The sequence below is a fragment of the Cynoglossus semilaevis genome, chromosome 19 (assembly GCF_000523025.1).
Source record: "Cynoglossus semilaevis isolate Cse_v1.0 chromosome 19, Cse_v1.0, whole genome shotgun sequence".
NCBI classification, from domain to species: domain Eukaryota; kingdom Metazoa; phylum Chordata; class Actinopteri; order Pleuronectiformes; family Cynoglossidae; genus Cynoglossus; species Cynoglossus semilaevis.
In genome coordinates, this window is record NC_024325.1 from 12,363,988 (window position 1) to 12,388,322 (window position 24,335).

The window sequence follows — 24,335 nt, forward strand, 5'->3', positions numbered from 1 at the left end:
GTTTAAAAACTCACCTACAAATATATATATTGTATTTCATCTGAAGCTAAATATTGCCATAGATAAGACAACCTTTAACAAGTCCTTGTACTACTACCACCATTTTTTATTAACACAAATCATAATAATATTATGTTACCATAATAATAAATGAATAGCAACATTTTTCTCATTTTTGTGTATTTTTTTTAACTGACTTAATCTTAATCTAGCCTCACATTTTTAGATTGTAGAACCAGGTTACACTTTGAAGGTATTTTGCTAAAATATACCAAGGTTTCTCTTGTCTTGGGGAGGGGGTCAGGCATCAGTACGTCACAGTTGGGGAAAGGGAAGAGAGACCTGAGTGACTTCAGCAGTGAGGAATGTCGGTATGTGTGTGTGTGTGTGTGTGTCATCAGGACAGCTGCTCATCTCTGGCTGTGGGTCAGGGAGACGCAGACTTTAAATTTCCGTCGCAGCAGCGTTGGCCAGGACGCAGAGATTCTTCGGTGTAAAGGCCGTTCCTTTATTTATATTCACTCAGTCCGACTGCAGGTCACATCGTACAAAGACACAACAGTCATTTGAACAAGGAATACGAAGGCAAATGAGTTGGTGTCCAAAGTCTGGTTCCTGGTACTTACCAGGTGCACTGTTTTACTACTTAGTTTTGGATACATCTTGATAATAATTCAGTTATATTTAGCTTTTATTTACTTAATCTTTTAGATTTTTGTTTTTACTTCATTACTGGCTCTTTGTTTTTTAATTGATCTATTATTTTCTTATTTGCTTTTGTAAATATATATATAATTTTTAATATAAATACCACTAAAGTATATTTATGTATTATATATCAACTTTTGTTTTTATCAAGACAAATGTTGAGCTGGCTAACACTTCTTCATTAGCTAAAAGAAATGCGAAAAGATAGTGTCAGTTAACTTTGTTTCCAACTCATGGCGACAGCGTTTCAAAGCGGTGTACTGTATTTGTAGCAGTTTAAATATCACAGTTGACCCTGGGGTATTTTTTACTTTATTAAATTTTCCCCTCCCCTCCCCTTCTCTCCCCCTCTTCTCCCCCTCACCCTGGAGCAAAGCTTGCAAAAGCTGGGTTCCAAATCACAGACCCAAAAATACACGTGCCCTTTGGAGGACCTGCTGTTTCAAAAGAGGGTCAGGGGCTGGAGAGGTCGGTGAGTGGGGTTAAAGAAGGGCACGTTGTGAAGACAATTTCATTACCTTGGTGAAAAGGATCAACACTAGGGAAAAAAATGGTGGAGCCCCATGGTTCTGGATGGGACTTTTTTGGTATGCAGTTTGATTCCATGTAGGACAAAGAGCAGGTGATGCAGATCTGTTAAAGCCCCGACTTATACAACTGCCCCTCACGGGTTTAAATCTATTTCAGACAAAGGTTCGACACAGGGCTCAGACTCCAACCATGGGGTCCCTGAACCACACTTTAAATCCATGCAAGGATTTTAATAACAGTTTTTTATTATTATTATTTTGGCCCAAGATCATGGAAGAAAATGTGAATAGAATTTCTGCAGGTTTTAATGTAATGCCTGATTTATTCTAATTTTGGACTTCTGTTTGGTCTTTAGCTTTTCTGTTTTTTTTTTTGAAAATAAATTAACCCCCCCACATTTCTCCTCACTGGCAGCCATGTTCCGGGACAAAGGTGAGCCCCCATGTTGACCCCACCACAGTGTCATATAATTGCATTGTAAGGAAATTTCAGCACAGTTTAACCACAGCCACCTCAACCATCAACACAGTGACCACATTGAAATGGATGATGCAGCTGCTGAGCTAACGTCTCTGTGAACAGTGACTCCTGACTGTGGTGCGAGCCAAAGGAAGCTAGCGTGTCTTCATGTTTCCAGTGACGGCGCTGGTCACAAGCTCACGTCCCCCTACATGTCTTCGTCCTCCCAGCACATGGGTTTTATCCTTGTAAAGTCACATCAGACACTCGCTCTCTCTGCTTTTAGACGGACACTTCACATTAAAATTTTAAAAAGTGTAAAAAATATTTTTTATTTACGTTTTCCTGTCTTTGATCTAACTTTTGATATTTTTTTTTATATCTTTTGTCAAATGATCTTTTTAGCTGATTTTTTAATCTCTTTTGTCAAATGATCTTTTTAGCTGATTTATATATTTTCTTATTTTTTATATGTCCGTTTATGTCAATATATTTAAAGTTTTCCTTAATCCCTATTCAACTCAAGACACTGCAACCAACCTTATAGACTAAATAACATCTTAAAATTAAATGGCAAAAAGTTAAAAGCTTGCTAGCCAAAAGCTAGAAAGAAAACCAAATAGGATAGCCAAAAGTATAAGAAAACTTACTGTATAAATAGCTAAAATTAGTTAAAAATCAAGAAATATCTGCTAATAATTTAGCAACGAGAAACCCCCCCACCAATACACCATTAGACATCACAGAAGAAATGTGCCTCAGAAAATAACCAATAAAACCCAGTGATTCAATGAACAGCTTAAAGTCAGCTGAAATACACAAATCATCACCAACGTTTAGGCCAGGAAACGACTATGGTTAGCTTAAAGGTTTGCTTAAATTTAAAGCTAACCTTTAGTCCTGTCCTGATAAAATGACCAAGAAAAGATGCCACAAAATCATACTTGATGAGTAGAAATACTCACGTTGATGTCAAGTCTCTTTGCTCTCCATGGAGGAGCTGAGGTGGTTCTGGGAGCCGCAGCAGCGAGGGTCGAGCCTCCACTGGATACTTCAGAGTAGGTGGACAGACTGGACAAGCTTTCTTCTGATCTCCCAGAGTTCAGCAAAGTGCGGTTCTTGTCCTCCTGTCCCCTGGCCGCTGTCTGGACATGTCCATTCTCCACAATCTCCTGCCCACCTTTGCATCCGACCTCAGCAGAACTGCTCCCCACCTTTACACCTGCTAGACCTTCTACCAGACGGCCGAGGGCATCCAGCTTTGTCCTCAGCTGAAGGTTCTCCTCCTCCAGACGGGTCACCGTCTCTATCAAGGTTCTATTTGCGAGACAACGTTCCTCGATGGTCTGCTCTATGCGTTGCTTGAAGGCACTTATGTCCACATGGATCTCCCTCACAGCTGCATGAAGGGTGGTCTTAAACTGATCCAAAGTTTTACTCACCACGGGGTCCTGAACCCCTTCTATAGAAACGTCCATGGCTCTGTTCTGGTGAAGTTGCAGGTCAGATGAGTAATGGCGTAGACCTCAGAAACCACAACCTTTCTTCACGTCTTCAGTGAGCTCTGCTGCAGGATTTCGCTTTTTCTTTAGTCTGGATTTTTGCTTCCATGCCAGTCATAAAATAACAGCTCAAGAGCAGAATCTCAATGTCCCACCATCTCCATGGACGACGTCTTTCTTCAACGTGCGTCTCCTGTCACCCTCTGCTCTCATCTGGTCAAAGCAAGAGAGGTTGTTATTTATAAGCCACAGAAAAAAACGTGCACAATGTCATCCAGGGAGAAGAGATCACGCAGTTCCAAGACAGATCAAGTTCTCAGTTTGTGCATTGAGCTGAGGAAAGATCTAACTAACCTTTCAGAAGAATCCAGCAGAAGAGGCAGACATGCATCCATCCAGTGGCTCATGAGTTCCCTGGACATTTGCAGTCTCCGTCGCTCCTGCTCCTCAGTGTGTTGTTAGAGTTATTTGTGTCGTCTGCATTTGACTGCAACAGGTTCGCCTGGCACTATTTTGAGAGCTCACAAAAGCTTTTTATATGTTTGGTGTTGGATCATCTTAATTTGAGTTTTTTAAAACAGTTCCTTTGACTACTCTTAAGGTCTCCGGGATAACTTTTGGCATACTGTTATACCATTTGTTGCAAAATTCTGGATATTATTAGCCTAAAAGTTAGTGTACTGTCGAGGTATTTTATTTGTATGCTATTTCAGGCTAACGTTTCTTTAGATTAATACTTTTTGCTCGTTTTTGGCTTAGATTTCATTGACTATAATGATAAAGTTCTGGTCTAAATTTAGCCATTACAAATTTACAACATTTAGTCCACAGACTACCATTACAGTCTGTGGACTAATTATTGTCATCATGTCATGTTTTGGCTGTTTTCTTTCTAAACCTCTAGCTACTTCTTGCCTAAATTTGAGTTCCTTTAGACTTTTCTTTAGCCACTTTGAGCAAAGACTTAACATTTTCTTGGTTTTCCAAAAAAGTAATAGCAGAACTTTTGTGGAATAAAATAAAATGCTTTCCTAATTTCACTTAAAAAAAATTCTAATTTCACAAAAATGAAAGATGGAAAAAATGTATTTCATAACATGGACACACATGGACACACACAGCGACATGAGTGAATTAGAAACATCCCGCAACTGTGCAGCTCAGTCTCAGACGCCTGTTCTTGATGACAGTGCCCCTCTGTGGACATAACTTGCTATTGCAGATGAGTAAACCACTAAAGAAACCCTCATTGGAGCTGAAGTGACAAACATCAGGTACCAGCTTCTGAACCATTTAATGAATCTTCATATTTAACCACGGTATAACCAAATAACCCCACTGGACAGATTTTCAAAACAGTCTATGAAATTACTTTTATTGAATTTTAAAAGGGTGCTTTGAATTTACAGGTTGCAGCTACAGTGGATAACTCCTCTGACATCATTATATGCCTTTAGTTTAATCATTAAAAAACAAGATCAGTCTAATGTTAAGACAGCAAAATACCTCAAAAAAGATCTATTTAGGTAAGAAACACCTTAAAGGTATCAAAAATTAGGCAAAACAGGAAATGTTAAAAGTGGTGAAGTTGCTGCCTTTAAATAAATCATTTAAATATCCTAATGCAAACAAACGGTGATCATTATGAAAAGCTGAGAAAAAAAAGTTAAATGACAGCACACCCATCAAACTGAGAGCCAAAAGTCCAAAAACAACGAAAACACTTCAAACAGATTTAACACCACGATGTCTACACCTTAAAGAGGTTTCCTTCAAAATGACCCAGGTCCACAGAAGTTATTTAAAACTATGCAAGTAAATATGAAATCCTACTGAAATTTAACTCAATGGCTATAATTAAAAGAAAAGCCGACGTTGAGCTCAAGTTGTAGATGATCTCGAAGTTTGTATTTTAACGACATTTTGAGTCGACGTACCAGATACTAACCCATTGTTGACGACTGTGTTAACAATTAACAATGCAGCGACTTCCGACTGTAAAAAATGTTAATTAAGAATTTACATGCCAAATCCCATTAAAAACAAAAAATCTGTGTTTTTTTTTAGCTCGGGCAATGCAGGAGCTGCTCATCAACTGCTGCCTGAAATTTGGTTGGTGATTTGTTACATTCAAGCCAATTTAAACACTGAGAACAATATTTAACACATGAGAATTGACTTATTAACACAGCAGAGAATCAGCAACTCCACTCTGCTGATATTAAAATGGCCAATAATTGTAGTGAACTTTGTCTTACAAAGCAACGACAAACTGCATTTTCTTGTAAGAAAAAACTCGAGTGACTAAATGACAAACATGTCTAAACTGAACTCTTCCACCTTTCAGGGAGATTTAGGAAAGTGGACTTGTTTGAGTTTAGTGAAGACGTGTAAGTCCTCAGAACAACAAGATCATCTTCTACTTAGATCTCAAAAAGAATCTTAAACTAAAGAAGTGATATGTATTTGAAAACGCTCCAGAATGTCCTGACGTTGACTTTGAAGCTTTTCAGAATGACCTTCAGGACTTCATGGTTGTAGCTCGTGCTACATATACAACAATGGCATGTAAACACTACCTGTCAGCTACAGCTTTCATGATGAGATATGTATCGGTGTCACAAAGAGATGAACCACAAGGCACTGGTTACAGATCAATATCAACAATGCTTGCGAGTGACAAATTCATTGTTTTGTTGCATCATACCAGAAGCAAATCAACAAAATTCCAATTTAAAAATTCAAATATTTCCTCCAGTTTCACTAAAAGACTTCAAACATTTTTTTCAATTAAACCCTAGGCTGTAGTTACTGTGTGATTCAGCAGGTGGTGCCCTTTCTTCAGGAGTCACCACACTGGTAGTCCACATAGCCATTTTAACACCAGATGCAACCCAAACTGGGATTAGGGCTAGTCCCTAATTGAATATAACCCGGAATATAATATAACACAACAGTCAAGTCAGTCAATCTCAGCACTGCACCACCTTAGACCCGAACCTATAACCTCTTCATCACCAAAAGACAATGACACTAGTTTGTCTTAAGCGACACGATGATCAACTTTAGAGGACAACAAACATGGGATCTACAGAACCCAGTATACACCGCTTGTCCCAGGATTGCTGCATGATCACTGTTAATGTCTCCGTGCCTGCACATACAAGCAAACCCAAGCGAGCAAAGATTTTTGTTAGCTCTTGGTAAAACAAATTATTGGTCAGACCCTCGAAAGATTTGAAACGTTGTTTTTGTGTGTGTGTGTGGTATGGGGGAGGTAGCTACTTTTGTGTATGCTCACCAACAGTTAATGGAAAAAAGGAAATGAATCCAAACCAGATTTTTCTGCGTCCTCAATCACTTAAGTTGCTAAAGTGCCTGACAGTCTTTGGTTAACCAAACCCTGGGACTATCACAAAACCAAAGAAGGGAGACTATGGTAGAAAAAAACAAGAAGAAAAAAAAGAGAGAATCTAAAAGGAACGTATAAACACAAATGTGTTTAAAATGTACACAGCTTTAAAACAGAAATTTCTTCACTTTTGTTTTCATATCGTTCACATACTATGTTATAACAGTAAATTTCAGAAAGACACAGGCACAGTGCAAAAGTTTTAGGCGGGTACACACATTCACAGCCTTTCCTTCTTAACTATTTAAAGGAAATGTAGAGATACAGAAGATCATCTGCAACTTAAACTGTTGAAAGTTCGACTGCCCCCCATTCTCCATATATTGCAGTCTGCCATAGTGCTATGCAGCCGGAACCCATGACCTGCTCAGCCAGGGTAGAGGACTTCAACGACTACGAACCACATGAGAAACAAACTTCTGTTCTTTACGTTTGCTTTAAATGCTTGAGAAAATAAAAGGACAAAAAGAGAAATAGAAGGAAAAGGCTGCAAAAAATGTCTGATGTACAGAGCATCTCCAGATGCCGCCTAAAAATTCTGCTCTGCACTACATACTGTAGGCTTCAAACCCTTCATTTAACCCTGAGCAAAAAAGCTGAATTTAAGACTTTATTTCTATTAAGAATTTACAAATTCTCAATAGTGTGTGACTGGACTAGTGAAAAGTCTCTCAGGTCAAAAATGCCAAATAGCACATTGATGAAAATATCCTGTACTGTTTAAAACCACAAGAGTTTTAAAAAATTAAGTTTTAAGAGTACGAACAGTGCAAAGAGAAGATGATGCGAGAAGGTGATTTTTTTAAAACAAAGTGGCTGAGAGAACTGAAGAAGATAATCATCTACCTGCACTCTCCAGGACTCTAGCCCAACCAGACAATACATGCCAGTAGTTGTTTGCCACTGCTCACAGTTAGTGTTCACACTTACTCTCACACTGTTGGTCAGCAAATATTAGACAACGGACCTTCAGCTTTACCTCCACCGTCCAACTGTATACCTTCACAGGTGAGGGCAAACACAGAGGACACTCGAAGTCTAAGTGGAAATGACACGCGGCTTTAAATGATGAGCAGAAAATATTGCACCAGAACGAATACATGTGAATTGAATGTAGTGTTGTATTAATGTGTTTAGAGCCTCTTATGCACTGATAGCTTCCAAAAAAAAAAAAATAATAATAATAATTAAAAATCACACACTCTTAACCACTTCAGTTTGCACGACCAAAAATTTAGGCTAGCATTTAAACCAGTTCTATCCCAGGCATTAAACCCTGCAGACTGACATCATCAAAACAATTACTTTTAGCTACAGTTGATTAACGGAAGATAAATATTTTTATGCAACTGTAAATCTAACAGTGTCTGAGTAACAATAATAATTTTTCTTCATGATTAAACGTAATTCTCTGTGATATTTAGATATGTTTCATCTTTCTCAACAAAAATGTCCAAAAGGATAAATTATATACAGTTTGTGATGTGCTCAATAAAACACCTGATAGACAAGTACAAGTTAATACCTGCAGTACTTCCACTCATACTGTGTCACCTTCTACATTTGTTATATAATATCGTGGAAAGAGTATGGCTTTGTTAAAAGCAAACTGTGCATGAACATGGACACAACGCTATCTGGTGGCCGATACCCACTATTTTTTGTGCCCTGGGTGAGATTATCGTTTAGTGCCCCGTGGTCGCCCATTGTAGTCGTTTTATTTCTGGGGGAATACAGCATTGCCCCTCCAGTAGATGGCTAGCTATGCAACAGTCTATGTGGCATTTGCCAAGAGTTGGATCTGCAGATACCACAAGCCGGTGCTGTATACTCTGTATACAGAACGATAGTGGCTCCCAGAATGGAAACCCAAAAAGAACCCAGAAGAACCTGAAACCCAAATCTGAGCTGGAGGTTACAGCTAGGAATGTTGAATTGTCGCCACAGGTCATGCTGTTGTAGCTTGAACTGTTGACAATCAAATGTGATCTTTGTTTAAATACTCAAAAACAAAGTTTTTCTAATCTTTCGTCTGTTTGATAAGTAAATGAATGATAAAATAAACTCATTAACATCCAATATTAAAAATAGCAACACAAAATAAATAGAACCATTCTGAAATGCTCACAACAACACGCACTCTGTAACAGATCATCCAGACCAGCAGCAGCTTTGATCACAGTAGGAGACTGAAGCAGGATTCACACATACACAATGATCTGATTCACACTAATCTACATCCACGCTAATCTGTTTTTGTATACAAATACATGAGGCAATTGTGGAGCTGCCTGGCCAACTGACCCATCTCTCTCTCTGTCCAAGCAGAGAGGTTTTATTTAAAATAATAATTAAAAGAAAAAACTGGATCTGAGTATTTCAAATTATCATCAATTTCCCTGATATGAGTGCTAAAAATTAATATTTCAGATGCATCAATGAATAGTAATAAGGGTTCAATCCGGAGATCGTCTAAACATCGCATTTTGGGGTAAAAACAATTATAATTGACAGAATTCTAAGAATGGAAATTTGCCAGTGGTGTGGCCAGCAGTGGAACTGCAAGCAAATATGTTATTTCTAGATTGACATGGAGAAGTAGGCTGCTGTCTTTGCAACACATTTTAGATGACCCATAGAGCCATTGATGGAATGCAAAATAAATAATAAATCACAGAACAACAAATGACACTTGATCTGCTCCTTAGGTCTTTGTTGGCAGCTTAAAATTAGCATGGTACAATACATGCAGTAGCCTGGGGGGGGGCAGGGGGGGTCTTAACGGTGAATATCCCCTCCTAGTAATTTTTTAATCCAATATAGAGGAAGGTTTGTTGTCAAGGAAGTTGCGTTTGTATGGTCAACGACTAGATCAAAACCAACCAAAATGCTGGTGGGGCCAGAGCTCGTAAATGAAGAAAAAAAACAGAGTAGCATGGACGCAGCTTGTGTATCATTGGCCGAGGCTAAATCCCAGAGTATGCATCTACGAGATGAAAAAAAAAAAAAGTTAAAATCTTGAAAGTTGTAGGAACCAGGTGTGTATAGAGGCTGATGATGCATCTGGGTGTTTAGAGGTCAATTCTTGTGGGTTACTCACAGCATTGTGGATTGAACACGCAGTCATCACCATTTATGTAGAGGACTAATGCTCTGTAGTCCAACTAAGACCTCTCCATCTTACATCTTCACCAAGTCCTAAGCCAATGTTGCTCACTGGAGCATTGCATGCGTGTGAATCCAGCTTTACAGATGAGATGTCAGTCCTTCTTTATATTTAGGGTTTTCTAATCAGGTAGTTTGACCTTGACCTTTCTTCAGTGTGAGAAATGTTGATAGACGCAACATGGATCAGGCAAGAACCGAATCCCAAAATTATTTGAAATATTAGACTTCAGTAGCAGAAAAAAGTTCCACGTAGAGTTCCACTTAGGGAGCAGATATGTAACGGAGGAAGTGAAGTGTGTGGAAGATGCTCAGGACTTGTCCTCGGATCCTGAAGCACTACAGCACAGCTGTGGAATATTAAAATATTCAAGTCAAATAAGCTAGTAGCAGTCAAGTATGTAGGTTAAAGTTGTGGAGCAGACATCAATCGTCCTTGGAATTGTCAGTCACATTGACCACTGGACTGCGGCTGCGCTTGTACAGGCGGTAGCCCTTTCGGCAGAGCAGGACGAACCAGTAGACCTGCGGTGCCAAGATGCAAGAGCTACCGAGGGTGGCGGCGAGCGGCAGGTGGAAGGGGACGCTGTAGAGCGGGATGCCGTAATGACGGCCGTACATCCAGTACATGAAGGGGAAGAGGGCAATGCGGCACATGAAGAAGCTGAGCAGCACCATGGCGCCATTGGCCTTGTGCAGCCAGCATTCCTGGAGGCTGAGCTGGAGGAGGGGGAAGAACAAGGACAGCTAAGTTAGTCTTCATTTGATCTATTGGGGCTGGGATCCTCCTAAGAAATAAAAACAATGTACTGTGTTATTTTAAGATAAAAAAAAGTACATCTGCTGTTGTAGAGTTGAGAAAGATTTTCTAGGAGAAACGCTTGGTAGTGTTAGTTAAGTCCAGAAGAGGGCAGCCTTACTTTTTGCACAGGATTATTTTCTGTGCTGCTACTCTCTCCAGACAGCAGATGTCAGTAGATATCAGAGAGCACACGGTCCAGTGATTCCACAGAGGAACACACTAATGGACTCGGTCTATTCTTAGTAAGAACACAAGGCCTCAGAGAAACATTTGTGGTTACTTCAGTGTTCTGATGTTATGGCCAGTGTTTGTATTGAACCAATGAAGGCAGAGGCTCCAGTGAACAAGACAGTATTAAAGGGAAATAAACAGTTCCTTTTAGCTAAATACTGCAGTTTTTGTTTTCCCAGTGGTGAGCCAGTTCACATCAATTATTGATGGTACAATGCTGTGAAATGTGTTCTGAGGTATTTAGATCACTTTGAATCATCTCCAGGGCAATTATGGTAATTCTTCTGAATGCTTTTGTTTACACTTACACTATTTCAGGACCAACTACAAATGTAATGGTTTAGCTAATTATATAAATTTTTATACTTGGGTAATGTGGCTACAGTTTATCCACATTTAATAATTTGGCAAAGCAGAGGGTAAACACGTGTGGGTGTCACAGTAGAAGTCCCTAAATTGTTTTGGTTGGTTTCATAAAAATATGTACTATGTATATGTAATAACGCTGTGACCATAAGCCTGTACTTCAACTATAACTGTAAATGCACTGTTTTATTTTTATCTTTTGCACCTTATTTACAAAGGCAAAGACTTTTATTTTGACAGGCATCTTGACACGTGTCAACAAAGTTGCAATTGGGAATCAAGATGGTCATTTTTTCCCATCATAAAATCTAAAATAAATATATTAATTCATGTTAATTAAGAGTAACGACTCAGCATCTTTGTCATGCTTCATTCAAGTTTAGTAAAATACTATGAGTGTTCTTAAGCATTAAAAGCCCTTATTACAAATACAACAAGTATGGACGGCGATATTCTAATTGCATTTTTCCCCAAGCCCCTGTTAATTTGCAACCCTGGATTGTGCATCTGCTGTGTCTCACCTGAATGAGTATCTTCCCCAGGGACACGAAGGGAGTGCTGAGCTCGGTTAGAAACAAGCAGCCAATGAAGAAATCCCCCTGGTCCTTCCTGCAGAACTAATGTACGGACAAACACAGAGCAGCCAGCGTGAGCAAACAAACATGAGCATGGAAACAAACACAGCTGATATTCAAGCACAACATTTGGTGCTTAAACTGTTAAAGAGATAGGAGCTTTTTTTAAAGCCCAGGCCTGAGGAAGTTTGTTTTTAACATACATGACGTTCTTCCTGTTGTTGATTTATAGAACAAAAAACAAAAACAAAAAAAGTTAGTCTACTACGACCAGCTACAAATTATTTTATTAGTTTTTTTTTTTTGTTTATTTCTTTTTTTGTTTTTTAAACACTTTTTCCCTCAAAGAATATGAATCCAGCCATCAACCTTCTCCACATATTTCACCTCAGGATCTTGCTCTTTCTGTTGTTTTGTCCTTTTCTTTTTTCTTTTGCAATTTTTGGCATTTTGTTCTGTTTACATTTTGTTTACTTTTTATTTTGCAATTCATATATTTTGCCTTTTTTATTTTGCTCACCTTGAAGTTTTTACCATTTGTCCTTTCTACAGTTAAGCCATTTTTCAAAACTATTTTTTTTCCTGCCTTTTTTTTATTTCTTTTCCATTTTTGTAAGCTATTTTTCATATCTTTAAATATTTTTTACTATTAATTTGATTAGTCATGGTGTAGTTAAAGATGAACAAAACTTAAGTGTTTAACTCATCTATACAACGTTCAGTGTTATTTCATAAACCACCTAAAAAAAACCAAAATGGCATATTTTAGCACCCTAGTTTTCATAAACCACCTAAAAAAACCCAAAATGGCATATTTTAGCACCCTAGTTTCTTGCGTTAATGAATCTGCCAAAACGCTAGCTTGACTGTATTTACAGTTTAACTGGCAATGTAACTAGTAAATACAGAAAAAGTGCAAAACAGGCTACAAGAATGACAGCAGGGAAGCAATGCAGGTGTTGAAGATTCATCATTCAATAAAGGTTTTTTCAGATACTAGTCAAAAGGTAATTCCTTCTTGTCAAAACGATGTTGTTAATGTCTGTGGTGTCAGTTGCACATGATGAGACAAAGACATTAGATGTTCACTGAGCATATCTCCGTCTACCACAAGTTCAGGACAGTTTAAAAGGCAAGGAGAGATGCCGTGATGGTCCAGAGGAGGGAGCGGTGTCCTCTACATTAGTAATGAAGTGAAGCTTTCAAATATTGACCAGTGGCGAGTAGCGGTGTGGTGGAGGAGGCCATCCTAGAATAAGCAAGAGGCGCTCCAGGAGACTAAAGTGACTTCGGACAAAAGACAGGCACTGTCCAGTAGTCCACCTCACTCTGCACTGACAATGAATAAAGCATGAGTGGCTCCAGACGTGCTCTCGCCATCTGCCTGTCAAAGAATGACTGAGACCTCAGAGGGAAACTATACACCACCTGGCTACCTTAACCAACCCATCTCTTCTCTCCCCTCCCCCCACAGGCATAAGTGTTACTGTATTACTACTGTACGTGCTGTAGAAGCTGTACACAAAAAAAAAAACACACACACAGAGAAGTTAATCTTTTCTCTTAACATTTTGCACCTGAATACTGAAAACTATCAGTGAGACGTGACATAAACCTGTTAGTTTACTGTAAATGTCTGTTATTCCTGGGTTCACCAGGATTCTTTGTGGCTGCTTTTATCTGATGTCAGTTGTGCCTCCAGCGTTTATCAAGTCCAGAGTCCAGAAAAAAAATATTTTAGGCTCTCAAACGTTTACTGCATAAATAGAAAAAAAAAATTTTAGGCTCTCAAACGTTTACTGCATTTAATGTCTTGTTGTATTTTAGCAAAAGTTTAGATGAGTATTTAGTGAATATATCTTTTAGCTATCCTTTAACTCTTCTTTTCTTTTTGTTGATTTTTTTTCACCCAAAACAGAAGCACTTCTGGATGTGGTGCTGGTGAGACGTGAGTTTAACTGGTTTACCAACAGATTAATTTAGAGAGAAATAACCTTTAGTTTGTTACTTTAAACACATACACATAAACCTGCTAAGCTGGTTTTATTGCTGGAGAAATAAATAAAAGATGCATATTATTTTCATTTTATGTCTAAGGTTTTGGCAAACATTTAGCTATTTTAATTTGAAATATACATTTGCAAATTTATTTTGTGCAGCATCTTTTTGGCCATTGTTATGATTAGTATACTTTACATGAATTATCCCACGATTTGTGACGCTTTAGCTTCATCTGTGGTAACAGAAAGTTGGGGGCTAAAAAAAAAATTATTATTTTTTAATTAGAGACTATATTTATGGGCTTTCGCTTTATGCTCAGGAATTAGTATCTATAAAAAAGAACCTACAAAGAGTAGCATCTTTAGCTGTCTGCTGTATGAGGCTAACAGTACAAGCTATTACCTAGGCAAGTCAGAACACCGCCAAGTGACAGACAACATGAGTAACAAAGGGAGGGGCTGGTGAGTATGGAGAACAGACTGGGTGACTGCAGTCGGAGCTAAATAATGTAGAGTAATGTGATCTCATAATAAGGTTGACTGCTACAAACAAAAGGCTGGGTTTCCACTGCACCTGGTCTGCTAACCTGGTAGACCAGTTGGACAGAAGCAGTGATGGCTGCACTATTTGGTTTAAGTTGAATGTACTCTTCATCCCCAGTGAAGTCAAGCACATTCTCAAGCACTATTAAAATAGTCAGCACACGTTAGCCTTGAGCCAGAGTTTTGACTAATCACTGGCAGCCTCACCTTGATTCTTTCGGCTACCTTCAAGCTACTTATGTAGGCATAACTATTTTTTAACTTTAATTCTGAAGGACACAATTAAAGTTATCTCTAAAATAATTCTGTTATCTTTGGCTAACATTGATGGGTTTATGGATAACGTTTACCTTTTGTCAGCTTATCCCTCAGTTATCTTTTAGTTTATTGCTAGCCCTTTATTTTTTTCTGGAACCACATAACCAACTTCAGTGCAGCTTGAAATTGGACTTCCAGATACTGGATGATTACTCGATCCATGAGCTGAACCACCATGTCTATAATTTGTTGCCACTTAACCATTAGGAAGTGATCATTAGAAGATAATGCAGTTTAAAGGAGGCATCGACTTAATGGATAACATTACAGAATTACTGGCAATGGACATTATCAAAAACAAACAAACAAAACAAAAAACACATTGCTATGACAAGCGACGTGTAACGCCTCCTATGTTTACAGAAAAAAAAGCAATGCCTGAGAACAAGATCTAAAAATTTACGAAATTAATTAATTAATTAATTAGCAAGAATGTGTCCACTCACCAGTGTAACCGGCAGAAGGATGGTGAGCAAGGCGATGTGATGCAGCACCAGCAGGAACTCCTTTTGAATAAAGGAGTTAACAGTTCTCAGTGAATGCTTTTTGTAGTCATCGTGGCCCTTGGCATGGAAACGGTAGTAGTGACTGAGGTACATGGCAAAGATGTCGTACGTCATGTAGGGCACACCGTACCAGATGACAAAGTGGGTGGCCAGCCAGTGTCTAAAAACATATATAAATATTTACATATATATAAACAGATACTTCCAGATGTTCATTAACATGTTACATACATATATATATATATATATGAGGACATAACAAATGTATTATGTTACTTGTTGATATTTTCAATATTTTGTTATCATTACCATCATTGTTTCTAAGAATGTTTTAATGTATCGCCACACCGCCACCTGCTGCTCCCTCACCTTGCCTGTCTATTTCTGTCACATTTCTTTTGAGTTAATAAAAGATATCCTATGGCAACGAGGAATGTAAGTTTGAGCAGAGAGCAAAAAAACAACAACATGACAATAATTTAACAAGCGAAACTCAAAGCATGACTAAATGCTAAGGAGTCAAACTGATCACTCACTTTGCATTTTTGAGACCAAAAACTATAATTTTGTGGGGACACATATATAGAGTTGCATGTCATTATGGCAAGAGTGAGTCCCAACCAACATCATGTGTATGTGTGTTGACATCATTTTGACAAACATTTTAGAACAAATTTATTTATGTTAAAAGTCTAGTTACAGCCCAACTAAGACACTGGTGACTTTTATCTGATGTCATAAAAACCATAGAAAGCATCCCATGGAGATAAACAACTAGGACAGAAAATTTAATTTCCACAGTTTAATCACACAGAGACGACTCTCTTAAGCTGTTGCACTTAAAACATAATAGGACATAATGCAGACTTTGGTATGTGCGTATGGTAAACAGCTTGCAACTGCTGCATGCTAACAGTGCCTGATTAAGGAGATGGTTAATTATGTAGACAGGATAGAGTAAAGCCACGGGCCAGAGCTGAGCTACTGACCTTTGACCTATCACTAAGTTCTTAAGGCCAGAGGAGGGAGATTAAAAGCAGTGGGGCACAACAAACCACTCGGGGAAGGAAGGAGGCTGTATGTTTGTGTGCTGGATACATTTGCTAAATACAGAAAAAGAAAGCAAATAGATGAATATTGTGGCTTTTCTTGATGCACAATCTTTTAGCGTTAGTTAATGAACTGTCACAAAGTGATGTCAGTTCAACGCCAGAGCATGACTGTGATAAGCTATAGACCATGTGCATGTGACAGGATGGCAAAACTGAGCAGCGCTGTGGAGGCTTTAATCCGGTGGACGAAGGGGGAGCAGCGCTGAAGATTAACAGCCTGAAACTGGGCCTGCTCTGGGTTCTGGGCGCTGACTCAGTAGGATTAATATGCAAGCATTAGCTTTTTGCACAGCTTTGGGCTAACAGGAAGCTAACACCAACATACTGCCCTGTGGCTGTTATGGGAGCAGGTAGGCCTTGGTGGGGAAGGAATGTGGACTAGCCAGGAAAAGAAACAATATGACAGAAGAACCACTGTGCTGCACTTTTTTGTTTTGTTTGGTGGGAAACACCAGGTACGAGTATTACTTTGACACAAACAAAAGTTTTTATTCAGGCAGGCCAGTGTTTCACCATATAAACAAATACCAACGTGTGAAGGTGTATGTTAAGGTTCTCTGTCATCCAGTTAATGTTAATCCTCTAAGTTAAGAGGTAGATAACTTATTTCTGAAACAACAACTTATACATAGGTTCATTTGTTAATCAGTTTTACTCATTTAATTAAAAGAAAAATCCTCAATATTCCATACTGGTTTCTATTAACTTTAAAATGGTAAATGTGATAAATAACTTAAAAACATACACTTAAACAAACACTTAAAAAAATAAAAACATGTTATAATTTACTCTTTAAAAAAAGCTAAACTGATGCCACTGATCACTCAAGTGTGATTTTCTTCTCTCTTAAAGTTATACAATATATTTTGCAGCATTCAAAAAACAGAAAACAAGAAAATTCAATTGTCAACAGTTGCATGAAAGAAAAGTGATGACATGGAGTCTAACCTGTCGTTAATGACGTCCCTGCATGATGATACAATGATGACTCCTGCGGTTGTTGCCATGATGGCATGGATGGAGGACACCAGTCTGAGAAAGAGACAGACACATGAAAAAAAACAGACAGAGAGAATGATGGTGACGAGGGACTGAAGCAATACATTCATGAACATGTGTAAATCACTCAAGAGAGCTACAGCATGAAATATGATAACAAGAGTACTACAAAAAAAAGCACAGCAAAAAATCTTGTTACCAGCAGCTCAGCAGTACAAAGTATACAACTCTCCTTAGCTGACACACAATTTTAGTTTTGAAAAAACGTTAATTTTATTTAAATAATTAGAGAAAACAATTAAAAACAAAAACAAATAAATTGCATCCTATTTGTTATCTAAATTTTGGCATGCTAGTAAAATTTGTGTATTCACACCTGCACAGTAGGTGGAAATTCACCTTAAGTTCTGCTTGCATTTTTGGTGGAAAGAAGATACATTTAAATGAATGTTTATGAAAAGTACATGTGTATTTATTGATTCAGTTGTCAACCAACAATGAGTAATTAATTATAACACATCAAAACATTTATTTATGATCCACATCCAGCGGAAATGTTTGTATATTAATGGATGTACCTCCTGGAAAGGGGGTTTGGATTTCATCTAGTAAACAGAAGTCCAGCCAGGAGAGGCCTTACTATTGACCAGATCATTTAAGTTCACATCTCATCTCTCAAGATAGATCAGTTAAACTATGAATGTTATGTATGCCACGTCACACACTGACACTTCAAATACAGATGCACCAAGTTCTCCTATGACACAGGTCTGTTTATAGACAAGGAAAAGTCCAGCCTTAGCATTGCTAATACCAGGATGACTCACTGTTGGAAATCATAATGCTTGGGCTGTTCACCTGAAGGGACACTGTAACCGCTGTAGGCTACAACTGTGTGGTTGTATAGTTTATGCATATGTAAATAGGTACATCCACTTTATCTGCCCACATACTCCCATATGTGTGGATTACTTTTCCCATGGTTGTAAAGCAATACACCCACTGGGGGCAGTACAAACTTATTTCCAGGATAACGTTGGTTTCTCAGAAAATACAAATGGTGGAGGTCATGATAATGTTCCTGAGAAATCTGTCTCTGGGTCCCATCATTTCTATTTTGTCTTCGTTGTGTCTTCGCTTTACGGAGGCACGGGAGCTATACTGTATAACACTGCGCCCAAAATTTCCAATGGTGCTGTTCACTTTCACACCTTCAGGTACACACCCAGTACCATGAACGTACAAAGTGATGTATGTTACAGCACAGGATTCATAATTACCATCCAGTAGAAACTAGGCTTGACGACTAAGCTTCAAAAGTTGGAAAGTGGACTAGCTTAGGTTATTTCTAAGCTTTTTATCTCTCTTCCACAGTTCTAACTGACTACTTGAAAATGATGTTATGTCATGAAACCAAAATTTTGTCACTGGACTTCCTCATCCTATTTTTATTTGTTTGTTTTTTCTATAATTCAGAGGCTGTCCAAATCACCACAAACACTTTTTCCAGGTATTTCCAGGCATGTTAGTTAGTCAAAAATAACACTGAATATTTCAGGGCGCCACTGAAGTGTACAAACATTTTTGAAAACTGGGTTTTTAAATCTTAGATGACATTTAATGAACTGTCAGGGGGTTCAACACTGATTTCTGTATCCTAACGCTACAACAGAGATGTTTTTGTCCATTATAAATGGGATGTTGAATTATGTCACCAATTTGTTCAAAGTATGAATGGCTGCTTTTGCTCAGGCCAGTTCTCTCTCCCCTGGCTTTTCTCCAACTTGGCAATACTGAGGGGAAGCTGCTTTAAAATCAGAAAACTTGTAACTAAGAAAACAGGTAGCTAAACATTTAACATACAAGTTAACACCAGTATGACTTAAAGTGCAAGCCCATTGTTACAGAACCGCTTTTCTGAAAAAGCTTGACACAGAATCAAACTTTTAATATTGGCTCCTTTTATTTGGTTATTGGCATATTATTGTTTTAAAAAAGGGCACATCTGGAAACATTAGAGCCGTAAGGATGTAGGGACAACTCCTAGCAGCTTCATATAACAATAATATTGCCAAAGTGACTTTGGCTACAGTTCATCTTTGCAGACGAGTAAATGGCCTGTTACTTCAAACCGTGCAAGTTTACACAACATTTTGTAAGCTCACTGGGCCTACAGAGCTGTGCAGTTGGTGCTAGATTGCCAACTGTTTACTTGACAGGCTTCTGATAGCAAAAGATATAACATAACAGTAATAATAGAGGTCATTTTTCCTACCAGATGATCCTGGATTGAGTTTAAATCTTAAAAATCTATGAGAGCTCAAGCAAAGCTTTAGACTGGAGTTCATAATGTGCATAACAGTTTGCTTAACAAGGCCAACAAAGTCTTCTTTGTTTCACTGTTAACAAGTTATGATGCTTGGGGTTTCCTGCTTTTACTTGGTGACAATTAACACCAGTGTCTGACTTGAAATGTGGTTATACACAAGCCTCAGCAAGGCAATTTGGAAACCACATGACCCGTTATCAGAAAATATCTCTTGCCCCTTTAATCCAAAAACTCAAGAAACATTTCACCACCTACTCCCCATGTGATAGGCTTGTTTGGTGGCATTTTCAGTCACAAGACCCTGATTTTACACAGCTCATTCATTGTGTGTCCGTCAATAACCTCCAACCATTACCCTACTCCTTCTTCCCTACTTTTTTCTGCTGATGAAAGGTTCAGGTTGAAAGGGTGAGGAGTGTGCAAAGGGGGAAGAATAGGGAAGAATGCTTCGCTGCCTTGTCCAGCAATGTTGGTTTTCTTTCCTGCTGCGTCAGGCCGGCAAATAACCTCGTCTTTCACTTCAACCAAGTCTTCCCACAGTTTGCTTGCTCTTGTCTCACACATGGTGTCTGACAGACAGTGTTGGTGCTTCTACTGTAACTGGACTGTATAATCTCTGCTTCCACTAATGCAGCAGCAGCAGAGTGAGACAAAAAGTGACAACACAGCCAAAGAGGAAAACAAGGAGACATGCTGATGGAAAGTGGAACTGGAGAAAATGATGTTTTGCCAATTGACCAGTTAAAGATTGATATCAACTAATCTGTTGAGAATTTCATTATTTGCAAAAGTTAATTCTTATTTACCGTTTGTGTGGTTATATGTAGTTTTATGGTGTCTGGGTATGTTTCAGGCCCCACCATATTTACAATTTTCTGGGGCTTTTTCTGGAACAGCATTTGCATTGAGTGATGTAAAAGAAACTAGCATGACTACAGGCTGACATTAACGTGTTAGAGTGGATACAGTAGAGAGCAAAGGCTGGTTTAGCAGTAGAGAACAAGCAGTGTGTCATCCCCTGAGGCAGAGACGGATGTAGGAACAATGTTTTCTGTTTGATGAGCATTAGGAAAATTAGTAGAAGTGTTTATTCAGGAGCAGGCTCTGTGTTTTCCAGTGCATAGCTAACTCAGCAGTCAGCTCTGAGGATTAGCGAGAGTGACAGCGTACAAATGAGTGTTGAACTGAGCGGTGCACACATGAGCAAGTCATGCTGACAGACACACGCACACGTAACAGAGATGCACTAAATAATTCTTGCTACTTAGAAGTGTTTAGAAATTAAGCCAAATAAGTAGTGTGAAGTAGTGTAGTTAAAAGGTGTTCTTTCTGTTTTAAATAATTTAGAAGAAAATACGTTTGCTCTTTCAACAAACATGCTGTACAATTAACCAAAGGTCTACAATATTTGATATCTGAAATTGTTAGTTTAACTAACATTGTTATCCATAGCAGACAACAATCTCATTTTTAAGGTTGTAATGAAGTCACAGGACATGAACTGTAAGGCCTTCATTGACTTCTCGGCATGTACCAAACACTAAGCGACCTGAACAAGACTCACACACAACACAGGAGAATGCACACATTGTACCTAGTTTATGTGGACTAACCTTTTACCAATTTGACTAAACCTACTGTGCCACATAGCAATAATTCGGTTTAAACACAGCAATGCAGCTTTGTTAAACATATCCCTATTGAACAATATGGTTTTCTGTTCCTTACTACCACAATTTTCCAGCTTCTTTATTTGGGAGAATATATTCTGCTATACTTGACAAATACTGTGAAAAGTCACAAAGCGTGAACCCAGACAATGCGGTTTAAAACAACAAAAAGATATTACATGTCAGAAAATGAAAAAAGAATAATTAAATGAACAATACATTTCAACATACAATAAATACATGCAACAAACCGAAATAATATATTTGTGCTTGTACAAAATATTAAAAATTACTATTCTAAAGATCAACTGACAACTGTTTTGAGATGAGGCATAGCTGCATTTACTTTGTATAGAACTACAGTGTATCAGTACATTGACATCCAGTTGTAAATAAACCAATGGCTTTTTGGAACCCTCAGAGAAACATCAGTAACATCACACATTTACTTAGTTTTTCTGGGGCTAGCTCCTCACAAGTTGCAATGCATGTCCTGGATTAGAGCAGCACTGAATGATTAATACCTATGTGTAATGTGTCACCAGGTTAACTAGCACACTTCGGGTACAATTCCTTCAAGTAACCTCGACCAATGTTGTATGGTGATAGGATGATGTCATTGAAGCTCTCTCTCTTAAGTTGCTGACTATTTTTGTCTAGCTTAAGCTAATGTATTCTGTATGCACACGAATAAGTGGCTTATTTTCATTACTCAAAGGCTTAGCTTGTCAACACACGATTGGCTTGTGCTGTGGTTCATCGCATGTCATTTAAGGAGAGTTTCATAGTTTTGACCTTGGTATTTTCTCGGTTTTGTTAAATGATATTATTTTTTCGTGCAAATAAAACCGAGGCAACATTCCTCAATAGAGCTGGTTTGTGATCCCTAGCTTTAGCACTCGGAGTTACTTGACATTATATACAGTATATATGTATATATATATATTTGTTTGTGTGGTGCAGTTGAAAATGTATCTTCGTCACATTCGATTTTGGGGTAAAATTTAAATGAGAGGTGCAAGACGTTTGTACGTCAGCGCAATGTGAAAAATTTACACAGATACCAAAAGACCATCGATGCTCAGCAGAAGCTACCTTATTTTCAGACGGGTAAACGTTCAAATTAAACATGTAAAAAATGTAATGAACAAAGAGTGTGTTACCTCTCGCTGACCAGCACCACGTCTGCATCGTTCCACTTTTCAAATACGGCCGGTAAAATCCTCCTGAAGGCGACAAACAGACCGGGGAAAACTACGGCGCCACAAGCTAAAACTTGCCACATTCTGTCGATTAAAATGTCTTTCCTCTAAATCTACTCGGAGACGTGGGTTGCTCCTTTTCCCTTAAACGTTTACACACAACGGTTGAGCATTTTCATCTAGGCTTTGGTGTATTTGACCAGAGAACAGAACAAATACCGTCCACTCGTTCACATACAACACACTCGGTTCTAGCAACTGCATCAGCGATAACAAGTTAATGCTAATGTAAGGTACATCCGGTGGGAACTATCACGATAAAAGTCCGATGGGGAACCACTTTCGTTGAGGTTCTGACTAGATTTAGCGGAAGTTGTTTCGCACATAGCAGTTAGCATTGAGCATAAAGGCAATTCCTACATCAGTTGCAATTATAAATATCAACAAGGCCTAAAAAGAACATTAATACAGAGAAACTCAAACAAACCAACGAACAACCATTTCTAAGTCTTACTAACTATCCCTAAATCTAAGACAAAAACCACTCAAATTTAGAAATTAAAACAACTGACCCCAAAGAACCCAGAATAGTGATGTATCATAATGAGATAATTTAATCTAAATTTAGGAACAGTTGCTCATTCACAAAACCAAGATACACAGGGTTATAATTTATTTATTTATTGTTAATAATTAAGACATACATCTCAGAAATGTGATATGTTATTGCTTGTCCTCAACATGCTGTAAAAAAAGTTATTTTGCAGAGGTCTGCAGCAAAGTGCATTCACTCTGTTGGATTGATAGCACAACTTGCTATCCCACCCTGCTACCTCACCTGACATGCAAAACAAAGCGTTTACTTAAGATCTGTGAAACTACCAATCAATAATACTCTTTTTACAAAACTTTTTTTTCTACTTCAGTCACCCGATTATATTAAAATCAAGGTTTATTTAACATCAGGGTGGATCTTGATTCTATCCAGCTATCAGACACTACCCAACAAGACTGTGTGAGTGAAGTCAGGTCACGTGACAGCTGATGGTGAAAATCTCTGAAATATAGCTTATCTTAAGGAAAATACATTAGAAAAATAGAACACCACACAAATCAAGATATGGAGCACATCACTGGTTGTTAGCATTGGAATATTTAAGGGTTAAATTACTCAATTTCTTTTATTTACTTACCCCACATAATCTACAAGTACTTACTCATTTTGCTCATCATGTGATTGGTAATCCCCTCACATTATCAAGGTAGAACTGAGGTGTTCTCTGTTAAAGTGATTGCCACTCAATTTTCTAACACTGCTCCCTGGGCGCTTCAGCTGACCCCCACCCCCCACTTTGGTGATGGGTTAAAAGCAGTGGTGTGCTGTGTCACAATGGCAAGTAGTTTACTTTCACTTCAATGCTCGTTTCTGTTCTGATGAGGCCTCACAGCCCACTGACAAAACGTAGTCAGTTTCATTCGCTCAAGCAAGCATGAGCAGTACTTAGATGTTGCCTTAAAACAACAAAAGCTAATTAGGAACCCATGTGAACTTCATAGTCATGTGACATAAAGAGAAAAAGGCTGAGACAGTGACATTTTGACATTGACATGGCGTGGCTGGGGGTGCCTGCCAGGTAGGTCTTAGTTTTCAACAATATGCTGATCTATCAGGAAGTTAATGCACATCCATCTCTCGGTTTCACTGACAATCTTAGGAAAAATGGAAAATATTCAGTGGCAGTTCTCTGCTGGGCCAAAATGACCAGACAGATGGGGAGTAGACCACCTACAGTTTTTACCCTTATACAATGCTAGAGAGGCAATACTTTTAAGTGCAAAGGACATTCCTAGGATGCACATGAATACCCAATGGAAAGATGGGAATAATTACTTGTTCTGGCGACG

At 38.4% G+C, this 24,335-nt stretch overlaps 2 protein-coding genes and 1 long non-coding RNA gene across 4 annotated transcripts in view; all 3 read right to left on the reverse strand.

Annotated features, from left to right (window-relative positions):
• Nucleotides 1-3,692, reverse strand: part of LOC103395371 (smoothelin-like protein 2) — a 20,218-nt gene extending 16,526 nt beyond the window's left edge. Inside the window, exons 1-2 of one of the 2 annotated variants that reach the window (XM_008333058.3) lie at nucleotides 3,555-3,692; nucleotides 2,664-3,413 (exon numbers count right to left, since the gene is read on the reverse strand). In XM_008333058.3, the coding sequence (XP_008331280.1) occupies nucleotides 2,664-3,176 (513 nt within the window). In that variant the 5' untranslated portion in view covers nucleotides 3,177-3,413; nucleotides 3,555-3,692. Of the gene's footprint in view, nucleotides 1-2,663; nucleotides 3,419-3,554 lie in introns of those variants that run through there. The other variant, XM_025065441.1, reaches the window with a different exon arrangement.
• An 855-nt stretch (nucleotides 3,693-4,547) lies between these two features.
• tlcd3a (TLC domain containing 3A) lies at nucleotides 4,548-23,018 on the reverse strand. Its single transcript, XM_008333061.3, has 5 exons — nucleotides 22,392-23,018; nucleotides 17,179-17,262; nucleotides 15,059-15,278; nucleotides 11,698-11,793; nucleotides 4,548-10,497 (listed from the first exon to the last, which is right to left on the reverse strand). Exons 1-5 carry the CDS (start codon nucleotides 22,511-22,513, stop codon nucleotides 10,204-10,206), a joined length of 816 nt encoding a protein of 271 aa, XP_008331283.1. The 5' UTR covers nucleotides 22,514-23,018; the 3' UTR covers nucleotides 4,548-10,203.
• LOC112488601 (uncharacterized) lies at nucleotides 12,051-13,497 on the reverse strand. Its single transcript, XR_003052836.1, has 2 exons — nucleotides 12,543-13,497; nucleotides 12,051-12,491 (listed from the first exon to the last, which is right to left on the reverse strand). It is a non-coding gene; the product is annotated as an uncharacterized LOC112488601 (long non-coding RNA).
• Nucleotides 23,019-24,335: the final 1,317 nt, after the last annotated feature.